Genomic DNA, 24095 nt, shown 5'->3' on the forward strand with positions numbered 1-24095 from the left:
TCTTGTAAATGTCATGAATATTCTATTATGTTATATAAACTGTATTTGCACATTCTATTTACATATTGTGAAAATGTTCATATTGAAATAGACAAAACGAAACAACCATTTCGGAAAGTTAAACACAATTCAATAATGATAGAAAATGTCCCAGCAAAAAATAAAAAATTTAAGTGCTTTCTTTGACTGAAAATTCAAATAAATTACGGTGTTTGCACTTTTAATTTTCAAGTTTTGTCAGTTAGTATGTGTTAATCATTTTGTTGTGCAAACAGGAATGGTCAAATGGTAGGAGCAGAAATTCACACCTATCTTTTGGAGAAGACACGCGTGGTACATCAGTCACAAGATGAATCCAACTTCCACATCTTTTACCAGGTAATCTTAACTGATAAGCATACGGGTAGTTAAGATAATGTGCTGCACTGCGTATTGTATCAAGCTACATGCCTGAGTTATTTGCCATTGATGATAACTGAGACAATGAGTTTTGGGACTCAAACATGTTTGCCCTAAAAGCTCTACTAAAATATATTTATTAAAAAATGAAATTATTACAACTTATTGCCTGTTCTCATAATTGCCTATTATCTTTAAATTTCATTGCAATTACTCAGTCATATGTCGAAAAAATAGTTTAAAAATATAGTATTGACTCAGGAGCCGGTTGCAATGAAACATGCCAAAATTCTGTCAGCATTGGGACATTTCATCATTATTTTGGGACGTTTGACCCTATGACATGATGGCAAAAAAACAATATGTCTCTTCATATGCACAATTAACGCAAACATCTTATTTTGTTTATATGATTTTAGCCAATATTGCCGATCTATGTGTTTAAGAATTTCATTTACACAAGCGCCATATTTTAATATGTAGTAGATATGCAGGTACACCATGTGCATACATTAATAAAGTGCCTTATTGGATATGCCTCTATTGTGCTTACATGAATAAAGTGCCTTATTGGATATGCCTCTATTTGATGTTCAAATAAAGTGCCTTATTGGATATGCCTCTATTTGATGTTCAAAGGAGGCAGGGTTATTCACATTGAATATTTATATAAAAAAATGCAACATGATATATGCCCTGTGAAATTTGCTTTTTTTGAAGTGCAGTTATTAAATGTTGAGTAAATTTAAGCTAAGATTAATATAGTGATCGGACTGTTCATCCGTCTGTCTGCACACTTCGCGTTAAGGTTTCCAAAAATGCTCATAACTTATATGTCCCTTCAGATAGCAACTTGATATGTGGCAGGCATGTGTATTTCATGGAGCTGCATATTTTGAGTGGTGAAAGGTCAAAGTCAAGGTTATCCTTCAAGGTCAAATGTCAAAAAATCAAATCAAAGGGAAGTAATAAGCTTTAAAGGGAAATAATTTAAATTATCTGTACCTACCAAATGATAAAAAAAATAATATCAATCAAAACAGCATAGTAGGGGGCATTGACAAACACATCTCTTGTTTGTTTTGAAAGATTATATATGTATATCTTATATCTTAACCACAGGTGGTATAGTACACATAATATAAGTACCTTTTGGTCATTTATTTATTTTTTAATGAATCTCATATTTTTCAATAAATCTTACCCGAAAACTTATGAATGGGTAAACTTATGACTTACTTTTTATGGAATTCACCTGTTAATGCAATGTTTTAAAAAGTTACTTATATTTAAAGTAAATTTTATATGCAACAAAAAAAACTGCTTTAAAGGTTGTTGGGTATTACTTTCCCTAGTTGATGGATAATATTTGTATTGTCCATGGTTTATGAATAGTATTTCTATTTTCCGCATGTAATGGGGAGTAATTCTCTTTTTCACAGGTAATAAATAGTCGTTCTATGTTCCATAGCATTAGGTAATGGAGAGAATGTTTATGCCCCCAGTAGGATGGCATATAGCAGTTGAACTGTCCGTCAGTCCGTTCGTCTGTCAGTCAGTCTGTCCGTCCGTCCGAAAAACTTAAACATTGCCCATAACTTTTTATTGAATATTGAAGATAGCAACTTGATATCTGGAATACATGTGTATCTCGTGGAGCTGAACATCTTGAGTGGTGAAAGGTCAAAGTCTTCCTTCAAAGTCAAAGGTCAAATATATGGCTTCAAAGTGGCGCAGTAAGAAGCATTGTGTTTCTGACAAACACATCTCTTGTTATTTTCAATGATTGTATGATTAAGAGTATTTTTCAGTTCCTGTTTGTAATGGGGAGTATTTTTTGTTTCACATGGAGACTATATGTTGGTTCCCTTAGGTAATGGAGAGCCTCTCTGCGGACCTGGAGTCTACCCTAAGTGAACTGGTCCGTAGACTGGGTAAGGAGGCATTCTGTACGCTTCCTGCTGTCAGGAACCATCACGCTCACCGAGACCTTAACACCACCCTGTGTGCCATGACACAGATTGGCCTCTCAGACGGGGTCCAGCGTGATGTTACCAAGGTGATTGGAATAAATAGACCTCAATTGCGGTTTCATTTCAAATAAATTTGTGGAAAATTACTGATGTATGTACATTTGCATTACAGTATAGACACATCTTATGATTTTGTGAAACTTGATCCAATCTTCTTAGTACTCTTCTTTTGTAAGTAGACTGTATCATTTGAGATTGGTTTGGTGAGGTCATTGTCACTGCTAGTAAAAATGTAGATTATTAAAAGCTAGAAAGTATTATCTTGATGTTTAAAATGTTCTTTTTAAGTTGTAAAACAAAACCTAACAGTTGAGTTTCAATCAAATTAATAAATAAAAAATAAAAAAAACAACTGGAAACAAGTATACAAATACAAGTACCAAAAGTGCGAGAACACCTGGTAATATTTTTCTATCTTTCAGGTTCTGGTGGCCATACTGTTTATTTGTAACATTAAGATCAGCGCCATTGAGGAGGAACTGTGTGAGCTGCTCAACGACAATGGTAATCAACGTTACGTGTAAATGGACTGAAACTATTTTCTTACCACCTATATATGACTAGTAAATTGGCTGATGTCATGGGGTGACATCTTTTTGCTGAGTGTGTGATTTGTTACATTTATGGTTGAAATAGGGCAACAACCTATTGTCTTTGTTTATGGGTGCGGGGTTGTTTTTGCTTCAGTTAATTTGAAATTATCCTTGAAATCAAAGGATTGTGCTTTTTTGTTCTTTTTTGTGTGTTTCCAGAGGCCAATTATTATTCAATATTTACATATTTTTCAAAGTTTCTGATATTTCATATAAAAAATATGAACAGTAAACAGGAAACAATATAGTAACACACTTACATGTATTCAGATTGGCAAGCTTTATAAATGCCTAAAAAGTAATAAAGTAAAACTCTTTAAACATGAGTTAGTGTTGGTTTTTAAGTCATCGACGCTTAAGTCAAAGCAGTTATACTGTTTTCAACAGGAATATTTAAATGTTGCAAACAGTCTTCTCTGTAATCTAGATGACCAGTTCTTAGACACAGCCTTTATGGCCCTGGAAGGTATATACATCCACCTTGTGTTGTATTTGAACTTCTTGTCAATTTTTCTGTTTGCTATTTCATTGGTTTTGTGGTTTTCCTTTTTGTTGTAAATATTTAAAATTAGAATGGAAGAAAGTAGATTGATTGTGTTAATATATGACAATTATTGTATTACATGTATTAAGATTTCAGTCCTTGACACTAATTTTCATGGGATAGCTGTGGTGAATTCCCCCCCCCCCCCCCCCATTTTGTGTTCATCTGACACAATGGGATACTGTTTGGTTTTGCAACTTATACAAGTATGTGTCAGTATTGGTTTTATGCTAAAAATAACTTACGGCACTTTTGTTGAAATTGATGATTTAATTATTAGTAATAGAGCTGTTCAATGAATGGTCATTTATTTGTTGAAACAAAATTAGTTTTATTGATTTTCTATGTGATTTTTACTTTTTCCAATAATTTTGTAATGTTATTAGGTTGTCAACCAATGTTTTAAAAATTAAATGTAAAATAAAAACTTAAAATTACAAATTTTACAGGTAAAGGTCATATTTCCAAGATGTTCAAATAAAAGCACTGTTAATCAATTAAACAATTAACAAGTATAATTATTTCAACTAGCAGAATGTTATATATTTATTATCAAGTAGCATTGTGTGCAGTGTTATGTTGTGAAGTTGTTACTTTTTACATATTTCTTAAAAGTGTTGTACAAAATTGGTCTGATGCCATATGCTGCCAGCATATCTGCAGACCAGCATGCATTTGCGAAAACCAGTCAGGAACTACTCTTACCCTGTCCATTTATGAGACCACTAAGCCTTGTGTGACTTAAAAGTGGACAGGGTAGTTCCTGACTGGCTTTTGCAAATTCATACTGGTCTGCACTTATGGCATCAGACCCAGTTTGTATAATACAACTCAAATGTAAATGCAAATTAATCGCTAATCAATGCATGTGTTTTGAGTAAACTAATGGCAATGAAAATAATCCTTCTAAGCATTCAATAGACTATATAGTATGTACAAACTCTCCATTGATTTGCCATTTTTTTACTTATACTTCACATCTTTGATGTTATCCTAGTGTAATAATAATAAATAATAAGTAATTATAAATAACACTGTATGAAATGTGTACAATTTGCTTAAGAATAGAGTTTGTTTGTTAAAAAACTGGTTTAAATATATGAAATATAAATATTTTTCTTTAATTAAGAACATGGTATGATAGAATTAATGTTTTTTTGAAAATTAAACCCTGTATGATGTGCTGTGTTTGTCAGTGAGCCAGACCAGTCTGCAGCAGGCGGCCAGTCTACTGGGAGTAGAGACTGCCAGTCTAGAGCAGGTGTTGCTGTACCGCAACATCAAGTCTGGGGGAGACCGGCGCCTGAGTGTCTTCATCAAACCAGTACCTGAACGGGAGGCTAACAGCCGGAGGGACTGCCTAGCTACACTTGTGTACTCAAGGTGAGTTATGTTTGTTTTTGTTTTTTTGTTGTTGTTGTACCCCCACAAACGAAGTTTAGGGGGGTTTATAGGAGTGAGCTTGTCTGTGTGTCTGTCTGTCGGTCCGTATAAAGTGTCTGCTCTCGAAGTCAAGTTGTTCTCATCCGATCTTCACCAAACTTGGTCAGATGTTGTATCTAGATGATGTCTAGGTCTAATTCGAATATGGGTCATGCAGGGTCAAAAACTAGGTCATGGGATCACTAAGTGCGTTTTAAACATTCAGCGTGGTGTCTGCTCTCTAATGCAAGTAGTTTTCATCTGAGCTTCACCACCATTGGTCAGAAGTTGTATCTAGATGATGTGGAGGTAAATTTCAAGCATGGGCCATGCCAGGTCAAAAACTAGGTCAGGGGGTCACTTAGTGCATTTAAAACATTTAGCATGGTGTCCACTGTTTTATGTGAAGACAACATGCAAAATATTCTGTGTCAATGTGGCATGTGGGTGTATTCGTACTCTCTTTAACTGGTATTTGGGATTTTTAATTGATGCAACTTAAACTGAACTTTACCTGGTAAGTTAATTGGTATGATCGATGTAACAATGATTTCTTCTTCATTGGTAAAAAGGATTTTGAATGATGTCATTATCAAGTTTTCTTACCAGTATTTAGAACCATGAAACAGTGTTTTTAATCCAATACGTAGATGGCTTCAAATATTTGATTGTTTTCATAAATTTATGCAACTTATGGGACAATGAAGTTACATATATACTATTATGTGTTATTATTAACCAGGTTTTCCGAAGGAAAAAACTGGTTATTAGATTGGCGAATGCGGGCGGGCTGGCTGGCTGGCGGGCTGGCTGGCTGGCGGGCTGGCGGAATAAGCTTGTCCGGGCCATAACTATGTCGTTCATTGTCAGATTTTAAAATCATTTGGCACATTTGTTCACCATCATTGGACGGTGTGTCGCACGAAATAATTACGTCGATATCTCCAAGGTCAAGGTCACACTTTGAGTTCAAAGGTCAAAAATGGCCATAAATGAGCTTGTCCGAGCCATAACTATGTCGTTCATCGTCAGATTTTAAAATCATTTGGCACATTTGTTCACCATCATTGGACGGTGTGTCGCGCGAAATAATTACGTCGATATCTCCAAGGTCAAGGTCACACTTTGAGTTCAAAGGTCAAAAATGGCCATAAATGAGCTTGTCCTGGCCATAACTATGTCATTCATTGTGAGATTTTAAAATCATTTGGCACATTTGTTCACCATCATGGGACGGTGTGTCCCACGAAAGAATCACGTCAATATCTCCAATGTCAAGGTCGCCACGACTAAAAATAGATTTAAAAAAAAAAAAACTTACAAAGGGGGTTAATTTTTTTTGTTCATTTCAAAAGTTCAGTTTGAGTTTTCTCCCTTTATCAGATTTTTTTTTCACAATGAAAACCTGGTTTTGTGACAATTTTGTCCCTTGTTATTTCTAGAACTGTTATTTCTTTCTTGATTTCAGGCTATTTGATTGGCTTGCCAGTTTTATAAATGGGCAGATAAAGCCAAAGGATTATGACTATACAATAGGTAAACATAAAGAGTTGTTTTTATGATCTCAACGGAGATGATCTCGTGACTTTGTCTGTTGTCCAAATTTTAATGTTGCACAAACTTCCATGACAATTGTTTCCTACCTCCTTGATGTCTGTGTTTGTCTATTGGACCATCAGTCTTTTTGTCAGAACATCATACATTTTGTTTTGTGTAAGATCACACACACTTATGGTCCGTATTGTATGAAACTTGATATGTAGCGTCCCTAGATGGTGGACATTTGCAACCTTGTCAGGTTGTTGTACTTCCGATTATTGTTTTAAGGAGTTATTGACCTTTCCTTATTAATATGTCACTTGACTGCAGCGCTACATTCTCAGATACTAATCATCCAAATTTGATGAACCTTGACATGCAGCATCCATATAGGATTTACATGGAAATACTTGTCAGGTAGTTTCAGTCCTATAATGTTTAAGGGCGTTATTGCCCTTTGTTCATTAAAAAGTCAATTTTTAAGTTTCTCAGTTCTGCCATCTGTGAAAATGTTATTTTGCTCTTCACTTAAATCTGAAAGGCATGCTGCATGCACGTTTACAGAGAATTAAACAGTACAATTCCTTAAGGCCCGGTCATACCGACTGACGAATATGTAACCGGGATAAAACGGACAAAATATGCAGATTTTGGTTATCCGGTGATAAAATTTACCTGCTCTGCCGCTCAAGACTCTCGCAATCGGTGTGTTAAGCATAGGAAACACACAATGACTGTACAAGTACCGGTGATGAAACGGGAAAAAACGTACGTTTAACGGATATGTACCCGATTAACGGTCGGCTAACGGATATTACCATGCGAGTAACGGACTTCTACCGATTAAACCACAGTGTAGCGCATTAGTACCTGACAAAATGTTCTCCCAACGTGAGAGAAACGGAAAAGTATCGAACACAAACGTACAAAAAACAGTAGGGTACATCCTCAGTATCATGTGGCAAAGCTTCAGGTTCTGGCAGGTCACGGTCTCCGTTCTCAGCTGCTGCCTTCAGGTCAGACTTGTTCCACAACTGTGCATCGGATTCAGCACCACTGCCTCCAATGTCAGCCCAGACGAACTTGTAGTCAGAATCCACCAGAGCTAGCAGGACAACAAAGAGGTACTTCTTGTAGTTAAAATACATAGACCCGGATCTTGGTGGACATTTGCAGGCAATATGTTTGCCATCAATAGCACCAAAAGTATGGGGGAAATTCCAGTTGTCCCAGAAGCCATCGGCTATTTGCGTCCAATCGTCAGCTGTTGTTAGCAACAGCATCACCTCGTCAGCATACTCATCTATGACTGCTTTACAAACCTGACGTGTAAAATATCACAGTATGATAAGCTAGCATGGATTATAAGTGTATGACACAAAGATAATCCATGACTATAGAGAGTGGATGATTAAGTAAAAATATACTACTTGATAAACAGTGCTTATAACTGTGTGCATTTCAAGATATGCGCACAAGACAGTACTAATGGTAATATACAATTTATGAGGTTAGTGTTGTAGTGTGACTGGGCACTCATCTATTTGCCTTTTATCCTATACCAATAACTGAACACAATGCAATTCATGTAAAATGATGATATAAGTAGACATTAATGACTAAAAGAAGCCTTTTTAAATTAATTTTAACACTATAGTAAATTAATCGGTACTTACTTCTGGCACGAGAACGGAAATAGTGTTATGGGATACCCTCTAGTCGAATTGCATATCATGGTACTTTGAACCAGACACAAGATGCCGCAGCGCAATTGCTAGCTTCATCCCTGTTACAATTGGAAGTCTTTAGTTGTTGCGCTGTTTTGTTATCCTTGGGCCCGCTTGCGCGAGAATCTTATCAAACATCTTATCAGGCATTCTCATGAAGTTGATGAATGCGCGTTGGTCCTCTCATCGTAGTTCGACTATAAGTATGCCATACAGAAAGAACTGACGCCACTGCTCGGGGCCCAGCCAAGCCCTGATCCAACATCTGCACTGCATCTGTCTCCATGCTCTTTTGAGCAAGACGATGCATGGCCAGATTAGCATCCAAAATGCCAATCTGGGCCTGTACGAGTGTGGCTTGACACTCTCATTGAATGCGAGCACAACACTCCATTGCACATGTCCTCACAAAGCGTACCAAAATGAAATGATGCTTCGACCCAAAGGCTAATTACGGTTTGATGTATGTCAACAGTTTTGTTCCGCCACACTTCTCGCACATTTGTATACGTTAGCTGTCCATTATTATCTGTTGAATATGCGTGAGGTGTCCAGAACGGTGCGGTTTATCAGTTGCAAGTCTGGTATTAGTCCGGTAGTTGTCCGTTGGTGGACCAGGACAACCGGACATTAACAGACATAAACCGGATATGTAGAGGAGGTGTAACGCACGAGTTCCGAACATACCGTAAACTAACCTATGAAGACCGCACATCGAACGGAAGTCTCTGTCCATTTTATCCGGTGGAAAATTTTGAACATGCTCAAAACTTCCTGACGGACGGAATGGATGTCATCGGACATTGCCGAACAAGGAGCGGATTCACCAGATTTGAAATGGACATTAAACGGATAAGAACGGACACGAACGGATAAAATGATTATTATGTCTGTTTCTTGTCCATTACCTCGGTGTGACCGGGCCTTTACATGCACATATGAGATTGTTCTGCTCCAGTGATTTTTCCTTGGAATAATGATTCTTTCATTGTTTGATCTCGCTATTACTTATGGATTAATTTTGCAATGCATGTCCAAAGATTGAATACAAACTTCTCTATAAAATGACACTTGACTTTTATTTTCAACAAACATTTTGTTTTAATCAACTTGTTAAGTTTTTAATTTGTGAAGATTTTCCTTTTCCATCTTAAACAAATCAATTAATAAATTGTTCTACTTGTTATTGCGAAGGAAATCAGATGTGTATTATGACTTAACCCATTTATGCCTAGCGTCTAGAAAAAAGGCCTTGATGCAGCATCTCATCAGGGTCTGCGTGATTGCTTAAGAGAATTTCTGTAAGAAATATTCTAAATATAGAAATAAATATACTAGACGTAGCTAATTTTGGAAATAAGTTGATCCAAATAGAAGGTTGGGAGAGTCTACTTGGCATAAATGGGTTAAAATGCCGCTTTTCTACTCAATTTCCCAAGGCCTGTTGGACATCTATGGCTTTGAGGCATTTGAGTCCAACAGTCTGGAGCAGCTGTGTATCAACTATGCCAATGAGAAACTGCAGCAACATTACGTGAAACACTTCCTCAAAGACCTGCAGGTATCAGTGAGATACAATATGAACCGGCATTGATCGTTTAATGAGTAATAATCTAGTTTGTAGAGGATTTCAATATCAGATACTGTGAAACTATTTATTTTTTTTGTCATTTAAAAAAATCGCCAATTTCTGATTGCGTCAGTCAATATCTGATATGTTTGTGGTAGGATACTTTGGGAGTCACTTGCAGGATGTAGGGCCTGTTTGTCACATGCCAATTAAGTATTCTTTTATTATAAGGTGATAGTAATGGTCCTTATTATTGTATGCCATTGACCAGTTTATTATTTTGATAAGCGGATTAGTTGGACCAAATAACCATAAACAAGCGTTTGAAACAAAGAAGCCAATTGCCAATAAGTCTTATGCAATAACTATCGCTGCCAAACCACAGGAGGGAAGCCCATAGTATTATTAATATTTTTTATCCATATATATAGCATATATATGGGGGAAAAATGAATAATACTATGGGCTTCCCTCCTTTGGAAAAAACACAAAAAACACACATTTGGTAATAGAGTTGCTAGTCTATTCTACGTAAACAAAGTCATTGCATTCAATAGTGCATTTGCGTTTTGCAGAAAATGTAATGCGTCAAAATTAGGAAAGAGTTATCATGGACAGGGTAATTCAGTCTTAATTTTGTTAACACATTTGACATAATTATTCGTTCAGATCTTAAATTCCTCAATTGGTCAACTGATGAAATAGACCAAAAATTAATGTCTGCAAATGATTTCACAGTAAAAACAGCAGAACCATTTTAAACAGAACACTCTTGGGACCGTGAGAAAAATCTGGTGCAAATGTGATTCCAGTTTTAAAAGCAAATCTGACATTCAGGAGGTTAAGTACATACATAGTCATTATAAAAAAAACAACAGTTTCAACATATTTTTGAAAAAATGAAATAAATTATAAACCATTAAATATAATTTTGAATTTAAATGTAATCAACACTAATTCCCTGGACTTACTTGTAATTAAATTTATATATAAAACAGTTTCCGTGAGTGTTGAGATTGAATTTATCTGAGACAATTCTATGCACCTTTGCATTCAAGGTGGCGAGGACATTTTTATATGCTATTTTTAGAAAAATGGGGCTTATTAAGGGAACATCTATGACAGGCGGTGGATGGTGTCCACTCAATTACTCAAAGAGTTTTTATGCTCCCTGAAATAAAATTTTGGCGGAGCATATAGTTGCCAGTTTGTCCTTCCTTTCTTACTTACTTACTCCCTGACTTCCTTCACACTTTTGCTACCGTTTCTCATAGCACCTTCAATACTTTACCAATCGCTTTCATATTTGGCATGTAGGTACCTTGCATTGACCTCTACCTTTTGATTTGGTTTGAGGTCAGTGGGGTCAAGGTCACCGAGGCTAATAAGAGACACATACATTGACAAAGCGCATCATTAAAAGCATCTATCAGTTTCACTGATATTCTTGTTATGGAATAATTATGAAACTTGGTTAAAATGTGTATGGGTATAATATGTGGACCAAGGCCAGAAACACTTAAAGTACTACATGATTATGGCTCTTGAATTCTGAAAATCCGCAAAATATGCTTTGTTCCTTCTCTCATTCCGATATTCTCCACCTAGTTAGGCAACCAGACGAATTTCATGAAGCAATTCTGAATAATGGCTCTTGAATAACCCCAAATATATTTAGTCTTCCACCATATACTTGTATGTGGTTTTCAGAAACAATGCTAGTTTTACAATAACAAATCTTGAAAAAACATTGGATTTAGCAAGCTTGAATGGAAACCCAGCTTGGGATTGTATTAGGGACGAGTCAGTTGAAGCTTATTTTCACTGCTACATGTATTTAAAATTGAACAACTGTTTCTGTTTATAACTGAAGTAAAGATGGAGGTACATGTATTGCATTCAAATATTGTGTGTGGGTAGCTAGCATGGAGACATACCTTGAGATTGTATTTTGGGCTGCTCAGCTCAAGGTTTATTATTGTGTGTAGGTAACTTAGCTGTAGACGAAGCTTTAAAGTCTGTAGCTGCAAATGTCAGACAAGCTTCATTTTCATAATTTGTGTAATTACTCATAGTATTCTGCCCAACGGTGTCACTTCATGCTTTTAATGCCCCCGGAAAGATCGGGGGCATATTGTTTTTGGCCTGTCTGTCTGTCTGTCATTTATTGTGTGCGTCCCAAAACTTTAACCTTGGTTCAAGTTTTGTAATAACTTTTGCATTATTGAAGACGATACTTTCCGCTTTTATGACATTTTTTGCTTAAATGAAGTCTCTTCTTAGCAAAAAATCCAATTTAGGCAGAAAGAGTTGTCCATGATAAGACTGTGCAGATTGCACAGGCTAATCTGGGATGACACTTTACGCACATGCATTAAGCCCAGTTTTCTCAGAACAAGGCTCATATATTATTCAAGTATTGCCAATGGATTTCAGCAAGAGTATGAGGAGGAGTGTATCAGCTGGGAGGCCTTGGCATACACAGACAACCAGGCCTGTTTGCAGATACTGGAGGGGAACTGCAGTGTCTTCACCATCCTTAATGAGGTGCATGTTTGTAAAGGAGGGGGTACGGAATCCGGATAGTGCCATCTATAATCTTGCACTTCTTTCATCAAGGGCGACACTAGACACACAAAGCGATACTTGATCTTTTTCTTGACAGTCGCGGCGACCCAAGATATTTTTCTTGACAGTCGCTGCGATACTGGATCTTTTTCTTGACGGTCGCGGCAACTCAATTTGTATTTAACACGATATATCGCCCTTGTGTAGGTAGCCAAAATGGTAAAAATGGTAAAGATGTAAAATGGCCATAAATGAGCTTGTCTGGGCCATAACTATGTCATTCATTGTGAGACTTTAAAATCATTTGGCACATTTGTTCACCATCATGGGACGGTGTGTGGCACGAAAGAATCACGTCAATATCTCCAAGGTCAAGGTCGCCACGACTAAAAATATATTTATTTTGAAACAAAGGGTGTTAATTTTGTTTGTTCAATTCAAAAGTTTAGTTTGAGTTGTCTCCCTTTATCATACCTGATACATACATAATGAAAACCTGGTTTTGCGACAATTTTGTCCCTTGTTAAACGGTGTTACAGTAATTTTTAGCTCGGCTGTTTTTTTTTAGAAAACCCGAGGCATTGTCATAGCCAGCTCGTCGTGTCGTGTCGTCCGTGTCATGCTAAAACCTTAACATTTTGTCAAGGTTTTGAGTATTGACTCTAAAATTAAAGTGCTTCCACCTACAACTTTGAAACTTCAAATGTAGCTGCACCGTGATGAGTTATACACGCCTCACCCATATTTGGGTCACTAGGTCAATGGTCAAGGTCACTGTGACCTCTAAAAAAAAAGAAGAAAAAAAAATCTGACAAGCTTTCATTTATAAAAAAATGCACCCGCAGCCGAGCGTTGGCACCCTTTATGCGTTGCTCTTGTTAACCATTTACTAGTATTATTAATATTGCTGCCATTGACACATTTATAAAAGATTATTCTAGCATTAGTAAATCGAGTACTGATTTATTTATTTACATAATAATTTTGATATATATTGACAAGGGTATATGTTTAAAACTATTCAGAAATTTGAACAATTGAGTAAAATTTCTATCAATTTTAAGATAATATATCATTATAATCTGTATCACTTCCAATAGGATTGCAGATTTGTAGATAACGTTTAACTTCAAGTAAGACATCAATATGAAACTAGAAGATTTCTTATCAGTACATGTGTAATCATCATTTATAGGTTATCCAGATTATTGACGAGCAACATTAATGTCCAGTCTATTGATACATTAATTAGACGGTATTTTTGTTGCTGGTATTGTGTTACCTTTAAAATACCTTTTATGATGCTTTATCAAATAAATTATCGGCATAAATAAAACTGTATATAGTGCAAACAACAATTTTATAATATTCATATTGGCTAACAAGAACGCTTTTGAAGGGCGAAAAAATGTTTGTTTCATATTGCTTTACAGGGTTCCAGATATAATATAAATGTCTATTATATAATTATATTCAGATAAAGTTCACAGTGTTACTTTTGTTCATGTCAAATATGATTTAAACAAAAGCATGTAATGCACGTTGAACCGTAGAATAGAACAACTAATAACTTAATCTTGGGAACATCGTCTTATATTTAAAATCATTATTCCAAGCAATTTTCCTATCATCAAATATATGTTTATATGAAACATTTATGTAATATTAAATATTTATTTATGGCCAGATTGAAGTTTAAGAAGCGTATATCTTGCTATATCAATCATATACATTTTAATTGCTGATCAGAAATAAACATTATTATAAAATAATATTATATCAAAAGATATATATACGACATGATGCACATGCTTGATGACGTGAAAATATCCCCTTTTTGTCTCCCCTGATTTTTTTGAAAACCTGACAGTGGACAGGCGATATTATTACAGATATATTTGAACAGTACAAATATCGTGCATCGCCGCGACTGTCAAGAAAAATATCGAGTATCGCTTCGTGTGTCTATAGGTAGCAATTTGAAATTAGACCGCGATACATGAGATTTGGATAATATGGGCAATATTTGAAAATTAAAAAATTGTGCGTCCCCATGACTGTCAAGAAAAATATCAAGTATCGCTTCATGTGTCTAGTGTCGCCCTTTGAATGCGACACAAGACACACAAAGCCATAATTGATCTTTTTCTTGACAGTCTCGGGAACCCACGATATTTTTTTGACAGTCGTGGCGATACTTGATAGTTTTCTTGACAGTCACGGGGAGGCACGATATATTTAACACGATATATCGCCTTTTTGGCTACCTACACAAGGGCTATATATCTTGTTAAATATATCGTGCGTCGGCACAAGTATCGCCGCGACTGTCAAGAAAAATATCGTGCATCGCCGTGACTGTCAAGAAAAAGATCAAGTATCGCTTCGTGTGTCTAGTGTCGCCCTTGATGAAAGAAGTGCAAGATTATAGATGGCACTATCCAGATTCTGTAAGGGGTGGTACACATGGTTTATTCACTTTACTTTGTCATTTTTAACATATGGTTTGATATAATGAAAATACAGTGTTTGGTTTTGCTGATCTAGCCAAGTTTTGCCTTTTAAATTTTAATATCTAACTGAGCACTTGTTTTGTGTGAATATATTATGTCATAACATTTTATTGTTTATATCTTGTTAACACTTTGTTATTAATAAAATCAATTAAAACTGAGTTATCTATTTTTGGATTGTTAACTTCTACAATTTCAACTGTCTCAAAGGAATCAGTTACATACAAGATAGATAATATTAAGTTATAATGCTAAATCTCATTTGTTTAATTGAGAAAATAATGTCTTATTCACAATGATAATATTCCTTGTTTATCGCATTAGGACATTCAACTGAATCGGCAAACAGACACTGTTCAGCTGTGTGAGAGGGTTCTCTTCCTGTGTCGTACCAGTCAGTTCTTGAAGAAGCCACGTCATTACATGAAGGAGCCAGGTTTCTCAGTGAAGCACTATGCCGGAGAGGTGACCTATAGCATGGACCAGTTGTCAACTAAAAACAGGGACAGCATTCCTCCAGTGAGTACTGTAGTTGGCATCATAATGTATTAAATAAAATATAACTGTAATACAAAAAAGAAAAAAAGTGATTGCAATTTATAACCAGTTTTTCAACTTCTTTATTAAATTCTAGCATGTTGGTTGTGTTTGAAAGCAGACAGCTTCCTACAGGTTGTAATTAGTCAATATCTTAAGCTTGTGTTGACCTTTGGTATAACAGGCTTGGATGAAGACCTAGCTAGGGATTGTTATTGGCTTGAGTCAAGGTCAAACTTAAAATTGTGTTCCCCCCAGTCAGGGGTGGTATTTCAGAAACATCTTAAGTCATTTCTTAAATAATTTCACTTAAGTTCAAAATTACAATGTTTTGTATTTCTTTACTAGATAAGGAATCACATGTTTCTTGTGGTATTCCTAAAACAACATTGAAATAGTGATGCTACTTTGATGTAATTCTTGATGCAAAAATATTGCAATAGGAAATGAAACACTTAAGAAAATTTCCCAATTTAAGGATAAGAATAAAATATAACTTAAGATGTTTCTGGAATAGGACCCCTGATCAAGGTTGTTGTTATAAAAAAGATAATAAAGACTTAAGATGAATAACTGTAGTTAAAATAATGGTATTGCACCTAAATATTGTGTGTATGTCGCTTATATGCAGACCTAGTATGGTAGTTCATTTGGGACTTGTAAGGTAAAGGTCAAGGTCCCTGATGCTCAAATTAGAAAAAGAGTTAGCTCAATATCTTATGTTTCGATGGAGTTATTGTTCTGAATGTGTGTTTGTAGGTAGCTTAATGTATACATGGACTATTAAATTGGATTTCCATGCATGACCAATTTTGTCCGATCAATTTCACTGTTTCTGAAATAGAAACACTGCTTCTGTCAAATATCGTGAGTTTTACTGAAAGTTTGTATTTTGGCAGTGTACATGCAAACCTATCTGTGCATAGGTGGCTTACAAGATGACCTAACATGGAATTGCTAAATTATGGTGTTTGAGTAAAATTTATAGCTACAACATTGAAAACCCGGTTCGAGGCATTGCCATGTTTTTTTACTTGTTTATATTCATACATAGTTCTGTTCAAATGCATGGTTATTTCCAAATGTTAAGCTCCCACTGTTAAATGTTTTCCATCATGCTTGCAGGAGATAGTTTCCATGCTTGCTAACAGCTCCAACCAGTTCATATCAAGTTTGTTCAGTGAAATGGACATCGACGAAGGGACTGGGAAACGTCGGAAAACTGTCCTGGGGAAATTCAAGGCCTCTCTGGATGGTTTGATGTCTTCTTTAGGGAGCTCGGATGTTCATTATATCAGGTGTATCAAACCAAACACCAAGAGTCTGCCCGGCCTATTTGATTGTCAGTATGTAATGTCACAACTTGTCGCTGGAGGAATTATCGAGACCGTGAGAATCTGCAGCTTGGGATATCCAGTCAGGTACCAGGCTCTCTTTAGTTGCTAAAAGATCAAAGTTAGGCACCTTGGCGCTCTTATGCTATTTCTGCTATGCTATATAAACACATGTATAAGCAATAACAAGTGTATGGACATCAAGACAAATTACAATACAACATGTAGTCTCCATATTTAAAACAAGATGTGTTTGTGAAACACAATGTCCCCCTATATGATGTTTGACATTGTAGGATGACCTTGACCTTGTGAAGGATGACCTTGACCTTTCACCACTCAAAATGTGCAGCTCCATGAGATACACATGCATGCCAAATATCAAGTTGCTATCTTCAATATTGCAAAAGTATTAATAAAATAAGCGATTTGGGCCACATATATTTGACCTCTGACCTTGAAGGATGACCTTGACCTTTCACCACTCAAAATGAGCAGCTCCATGAGATGCACATGCATGCCAAATATCAAGTTGCTATCTTCAATATTGCAAAAGTATTCATAAAATGAGCAATTTTGGCCACATATATTTGACCTCTGACCTTGAAGGATGACCTTGACCTTTCACCACTCAAAATGTGCAGCTCCGTGAGATACACATGCATGCCAAATATCAAGTTGCTATCTTCAATATTGCAAAAGTATTCATAAAATGAGCGATTTTGGCCACATACATTTGACCTCTGACCTTGAAGGATGACCTTGACCTTTCACCACTCAAAATGTGCAGCTTCATGAGATACACATGCATGCCAAATATGAAGTTGCTATCTTCAATATAGCAAAAGTTATTGCAAAATGTTAAAGTTGGCTCAAACAGACAGACCAACAGACAGACCAACAGACAGACCAACAGACAGGGCAAAAACAATATGTCCCCCACTACTATAGTGGGGGACATAAAAATAATATTTGTATTTCATCTTTTACAAGTAAATAAAAGTACTGTAATTTGCCTCATTGTTAGATTTTTGTTAAGTGAAAGGAATCTGAAAAAGCATAAGCAGATAACGTTTTAGTTAAGGACAGTTTCCTACATCAACAAGTCTGAAATAGTGTCTCAGCTCAGATTGTCTTTTAAATGTTATCATTGTAATTGTGTTGATAAATTCAAAACGCATCACCGCTTAGAGCATTCGATATATTAAACTGAATACAAATTTCTGGAATCAATGATTAATATAAAAAATTCATTTTTTTGTATAAGAATGGCGTACAGTGAGTTCTTGCATCGTTATGGGATGATCTTGCGTAATTCTCCAACACCCCCGTCGTCTCAAAGTTCTGTTGACAATGACATCCTTTACGAACCCTTGGACACTCTCTACATGAAACAGCTTGACATGTTCCACAACTCTCCTCAAAAACACAACACTCCAAAGAAGAGGCTTAGAAGAAGAGCAGGTTTGAACATAGTTATTGTTGATGTTTAAAATTTCATGCAATGAAACATTCATGGCAGTATAAAACAATTTTTAAATATTCATGTTGTTCTCTACAAGAAGAGCTCCACATGGTCTGTTGAACGTCTTCTCTATACAAATGTAAATTTGTATGTCTTTTACAACAGGATTGTTATTTGCAAGAAGCAAAGCCTGATTTATTATGTTATGGAATTTTGAAAAGATCAATTATTCTCAATGGAATGTTTTATATAAAAAAAAAATTATACCAAACATTTTATACGTAATGTGTGACTCCAAAACTTGTATGTACATGGCAAAAATAGAACATTAAAAGAACAGCACTTTTAATTTAAATATCATTAAATCAAGGCTCTAATATGGTGACTAAAAATTATCAGTCAATGACTGTCAACAGTCTATCCATTGTCTTCAGTTGCAGATGTTCAGTATACTGTATGGGTTGATTAAACTGTTATATCACCGTGTGTTGGCAGGCCTGTCCAATTGTGACCACCTGCGACGATGCTCAGCAGCTGTCCTGGCCATCCTGTACGGAGACTGCAAGGGACTCACCGGTCAGTTTGGCCGCACCAAGCTCTTCTTGCACCAGCATCAGGTATTATAGGGCTGGCCATGTTCTGTAGGGGTTGCAAATCAATGTAACAAGTTGTCCAATTTCATTAATCTACAACTGGAGCCAATTACATATTATCATAATTTTATCTTTAATTTCTTTACAGACATGTTTAAAATTACTTTTTATTCCCCTCGAAAGGGGGAGGGATATAGAGTTGGCGTTGTCCGTCCATCCCTCTGTCACAAAACTGTTCAGGGCTTTATCAGAAACTTCATGCATATAAGATATCAACATGAAACTTCATGGGTGTAGAGATATCAATGCTGAGAAGTGCCATGCACAAGAACCACAACCCTTCATGTTCTTAAATAAGGGTTATTGCCCTTTGTATTTGTGTATGATGTAACTTTTCAGGGCTATATTTCAGATACCATACAAGACTTCAACATGAAAATTCATGGGTGTATTGAAATCAATAAGGAAAAGTTTGATGCTTAAGAACAATAACCCTTCACTTTATCAAATAAGAGTTATTTCCCTTGGTTATTTGTGTATGGTGTTTGTTTTTTCAGGGCTTTATCTCAGACACAATACAAGATTTCAACATGAAACTTCGTGGATGTGTAGAAATTGATTGGATGAAGGGCCATGCTCAAGAACCATAATCCTACACTTTTTTATTCTCCCCTAAAAAAATTGGGGGGGGAGCATATAGTCTTCGCTTCGTCTGTCCGTCCGTCTGTCCGTGCATAATTTTTGTCAGGACTATTTCTCAGCAACTAATGCCCGGAATTCAATGAAACTTTATGGGAAGCTTTACTACCAAGAGGAGATGTGCATATTATCAGCCGCTTATGGTCTGATGATTTTTCACAGAGTTATGGCCCTTTTAAATTTTCCATTGTACATATAGTGCAATTCTTGTCGGAGCAATTACTCAGCGACTTATTACGGGAATTCAATATAACTTTATGGGAAGCTTCACTACCAACAGGAGATGTGCATATTATCAGCCGGTTATGGTCAGATGATTTTTCACAGAGTAATAGCCCTTTGAAATTTTCCTTTGTACATATAGTGCAATTCTTGTCCGAGCTATTTCTCAGCAACTTATCACTGGAATTCAATGAAACTTTATGGGAAGCTTCACTACCAACAGGAGATGTGCATATTATCAGCCGGTTATGGTCGGATGATTTTTCGCAGAGTTATGGCCCTTTGAAATTAGCTATAAACTGTACATATAGTGCAAAACTGCAATTCTTGTCCGGGCTATTTCTCCCCAACTTCTGACTGGACTTCAATGAAGCTTTATGGGAAGCTTAACTACCTTGAGGAGATGGGCATGTTATTAGTGGGTTCTGGTTAGATGATTTATTTAGAGAGTTATGGCACTTTGAAAATTTTTAGTTGCTTAACCATCCATCGTATTATTTTTCCAAAGTTATGCCCCTCAAGACGTTTCCTTTTATCTGAATATTTAGTGCAATATTGTGGAAAAAAACACTTTGGGGAGCATTACCTGTCTCAGACAGTTACTTGTCAAATAAGAGTTATTGCCCTTTGTTGCTTTGTATGATGTTACTTTTCAGGCTATATCTCAGATTCGCCACAAGATTGAAACATGACACTTCTTCGGTGTGTAGATATTAATGAGGAGAATTGCAATGCTTAAAACAATTACCCTACACTTTATATTTTTTAGGATTACACCATATATGAAATGCAGTGTCCGACAAATTTCTTATTTTTCAGGTAGCCCACTGGGCTACCAATAAAAATATTTGGTAGCCCATAAAATTTTTATCTACAAAATGATAAGAGGCAGGTTTTCATCTTTATTTTATTTCTTCATTTACATATACATAATATGTATACATACATATACATAATACAGCAAGTAGTCGGATGAACACAGTCAATATCGTAAATTAATGTAACAGTACAGGCACCGTGTACTTAAATGTAAATTTACCAAAGAAAATCATATACTGCATGTAGATATTACATGTATGTGTACTTAAATTCCGACAGCACGTTAAGTCGGAAACGTAAATAAAGCGTTTAGATGATCAACACGATTGACTCGTATGGTGTTAATCAATGCAATTGCCCTTTTTAACAACAAATACCGAGTTTCAAGAAATCAAGAGTATTAAATCATTTATTTACTTGTGTCTGACTTTAAGTACTGTCCGAATTAACGTATTGCATCCTATGTTACGACACTTGTGTGCAGTCAGTATACAATACAATAATTTTTTCAATAATGAAGGAACTGATACAGCGTAACGGTAACGATACAGCGTGTTTACATTATATTTTATTAAGAGGAAATGTCAATGCCAAATAATTCGCGAGATACCCCGGTACTTTAGTTGAAATTCACAACGAAACTTTTAATGGAAATTAAATGATTTCAATGTTGTACCCGCTACGAAATTTTTATAATTTTACAAATAAATACACCCACGCCAATTTTCGCGCGCTTTTTATCTGGACAAAGAAATTCATCTCTGAAATGTAGAATTTTGTAACCTTAAATAGCTGTACACAACGCGTGCAAACCGTGGCAGGTGATTTACGCAAGTTGCAATACAACGTACGGTCCTGATTGGTAGCTTATTTCATCATATCTTTAAATAGAACCATATGCCGAAATTCATTTGACACTTTAGAAAATTTCAAACGTTTGTGTTTATGACTCTTATCGTCTATATTACCCACCCATAATTTGGTTTTAGAAATATAAATCGGACATATATGGGATTATTGATTAACAGTCGATTAATCCAATTATTAATTGACTATGCAAACTTATTAGCAGGTGTTAACCGCGTTCACACCGTTGTTATTAATAATCATTTTCGGTTTCATTACCGTTTTGAAGAATCCGCTATTGTTTAGATTTATTTAATATTCGGCGTCCTTGGATATTTAACGACATCAAAAACGTTGTCGCTATTACTCATTGTTGCGGTAAACAAAGAATTCCAAACTGCGAAATGATGTTGCATCATGTGCGCCAACTATCCAACCGGCTCTCATTATATTATTAGCAGACGACAAATGTTGATTCTGATTGGATGATTAAAATTCACTGTTACTGTTTAAGACATTACCGCAAGTGATCGGTGACAGATTAGATAATTGATTGCACTTTGTTATCGGATTATAAGCAATACACAGTGTACAAACACATGGTCAGCGTGTTTATTCTACGTATGTCTGTCAATAAACCGGGCTACCGCTCTTATAGATTTATAGTAGCCCGGCGGGCGTCAGCTGGAAAATTTCAGTAGCCCGATGAAAAATTTTGGTAGCCCCCGGGCTCCGGGCAATGGATTTGTCGGACACTGGAAATGATCAGCCTCCATCCATAAACAAAACTTATATGGCAGGGATATGAATTTAAGGAGTTATCTTGTTCATAATTGAAACGAGATGTTAAGAAATATGAGTATTAGATTTGGTCGCCCCTGTGTCTTACATATAAAAACCATTATCCTCTATACTTTCTGAACAATATTAATATGTTAACATATTTAGTAATTCTAGATTTTCATTTTAAAAAATTAACCGTGATTTGTTCTCATTACGCAAATTGGGCAGTCATTGATATTTCATAATAGTAATTGTTAATTTTATGCTCGTATATATTGTCTCTATAAAACACGAACAACGTATGTGTGCAAGAAAAACCGGAATAACAGATATGCAAATACAAATTGAATCTTGTCTGTAACAGTTACTATGTTGACAAAAGTGAACTATAAAATCCTATTGAATATTTCAGGTTGACAGACTAGAAGAGAGGAGGTACACCATCCTGTGCATGAAAGCCTCTATCATCCAGCGCTACTGGAGAGCACATCACAGACGTCAGCGGCTCTCTGTGATACACCTGTCTGTGTCTGCAAGAGTCATTCAGGCAGCTTGGAGAAGCTATGTGCAACACAAACTGAGCAAGGCTGTTCTTGTGATGCAGAAATGTATGTCCTACAACAGGAGTATTTCAAAAGAATAGCATCATTCAAACATGAATTATTTCTCTTTCTTCTCTTTCTTAAATCACGGTAATCGTTGGTCAATCTCTGAGAGAAATCTAGTCCAACAAAATGAGTAGCTTCTTCTAAAATTATTTGTTTTGACCATTGCCAGCATTTACAAAATTGTAATAATTTGTGTTCTGTTATCCCAGCAATTATGAATTGCAAACTTCAAACTTTGTATTTGTAGACATTATAAACAAGTGAATAGGTTTTATATCTTCTGATGTTTTGTTTAATAGGGTTCAGGATGCACATGTGCCGAAAACAATACAAAAGACTTCAAGAACAAAGGCAGAAAGCCTGCAAGGAGGCAAAAAGAAAACAGGCGTCATGGAAACCAATCATGGACAGGAAACGCACATCGTCCGGGAGCAAAAGGTCAAAGACTTCCTCAAGGTCAAGTAGTAGAGTTCACTCAGCAGACAGCTCAAGGGGGGTATCTGACTCCAGTGGCATACTGTCTTCAGATAACAGTTCCCTGATGGATTCAGATCAACACATGGATGTCAGTGAAGAATGTAAGGCAAGCCCGTTCTCAACTAGCACCCCAAAATCGACTTCAGCCGTTCACATGTTTTCAGCGGATAGCGACGGTATTCTTGCAGGTCAGAAAGAGAATGTTTCTCCAAGTAAAAGGAAAGCTCTCATGCCAAGAGGTCGGCCAAACTTCCGACGAAGTCCACAAACAAAGTTCAAATTAAAGAGGAAACACTGCAGTTCAAATAATGGAAACAGGATAGAGCATAGTGGAATGTCACCTGTCAAAAAGATGAAGACACCTTATGGATATAAGGTTACACAGGAGGATGGCCTTAATGTAGGGGATGGTATTATAACACGCAGAAAACTGCCTTCAGTAAGTACTGAATGGGGTGCACAATAATTGACAGATAGCGCTGCGTAATAGCAGCTATTCTGAAGTAGAAGAAATTTCTTACTTTTTTTACTCTTACAGAGAATAATATAAAAAATATTTGTGATTTTTAGCGAGGCTGTTTTCGGACAAAACCCGAGGTATTTTCATAGCCTGCTTGCTTTCAGCCGTCCGCCGGCATCGTGCTAAAACCTTTACATTGGCTCTTAAATCAGAGTGCTTTCACCTACAACTTTGAAACTTCATATGTAGATGCACCTTGATGATTTCTACACGCCACACCCATTTTGGGTCACTAGGTCAAAGGTCAAGGTCACTGTGACCTCTAAAAAAAATAATCTGACAAG

The 24095-nt window shown here is 36.1% G+C and overlaps 2 protein-coding genes across 10 annotated transcripts in view; both read left to right on the top strand.

The window, feature by feature from the left end:
- Positions 1–24095, top strand: part of LOC127871385 (unconventional myosin-XIX-like) — a 200443-nt gene that overhangs the window by 173083 nt on the left and 3265 nt on the right. For 4 of the 5 annotated variants that reach the window (XR_008045313.1, XM_052414278.1, XM_052414267.1 and 1 more), the window contains exons 8-21: positions 276–378; positions 2273–2458; positions 2855–2936; positions 3453–3491; positions 4766–4952; positions 6460–6527; positions 9697–9818; positions 12264–12374; positions 15233–15427; positions 16571–16866; positions 18047–18243; positions 18740–18861; positions 22619–22814; positions 23114–23730. Coding sequence is in view for 4 of the 5 variants with exons in the window: in XM_052414278.1 (XP_052270238.1) it covers positions 276–378; positions 2273–2458; positions 2855–2936; positions 3453–3491; positions 4766–4952; positions 6460–6527; positions 9697–9818; positions 12264–12374; positions 15233–15427; positions 16571–16866; positions 18047–18243; positions 18740–18861; positions 22619–22814; positions 23114–23730 (2521 nt within the window). In the remaining variant the exon portion in view is untranslated. The remainder of the gene's footprint in view (positions 1–275; positions 379–2272; positions 2459–2854; positions 2937–3452; positions 3492–4765; positions 4953–6459; positions 6528–9696; positions 9819–12263; positions 12375–15232; positions 15428–16570; positions 16867–18046; positions 18244–18739; positions 18862–22618; positions 22815–23113; positions 23731–24095) is intronic. The other variant, XM_052414294.1, reaches the window with a different exon arrangement.
- Positions 1–24095, top strand: part of LOC127871554 (WD repeat and SOCS box-containing protein 1-like) — a 229476-nt gene that overhangs the window by 122410 nt on the left and 82971 nt on the right. The window lies entirely within an intron of this gene.

This window comes from Dreissena polymorpha, chromosome 1 (genome assembly GCF_020536995.1).
Source record: "Dreissena polymorpha isolate Duluth1 chromosome 1, UMN_Dpol_1.0, whole genome shotgun sequence".
NCBI lineage: Eukaryota > Metazoa > Mollusca > Bivalvia > Myida > Dreissenidae > Dreissena > Dreissena polymorpha.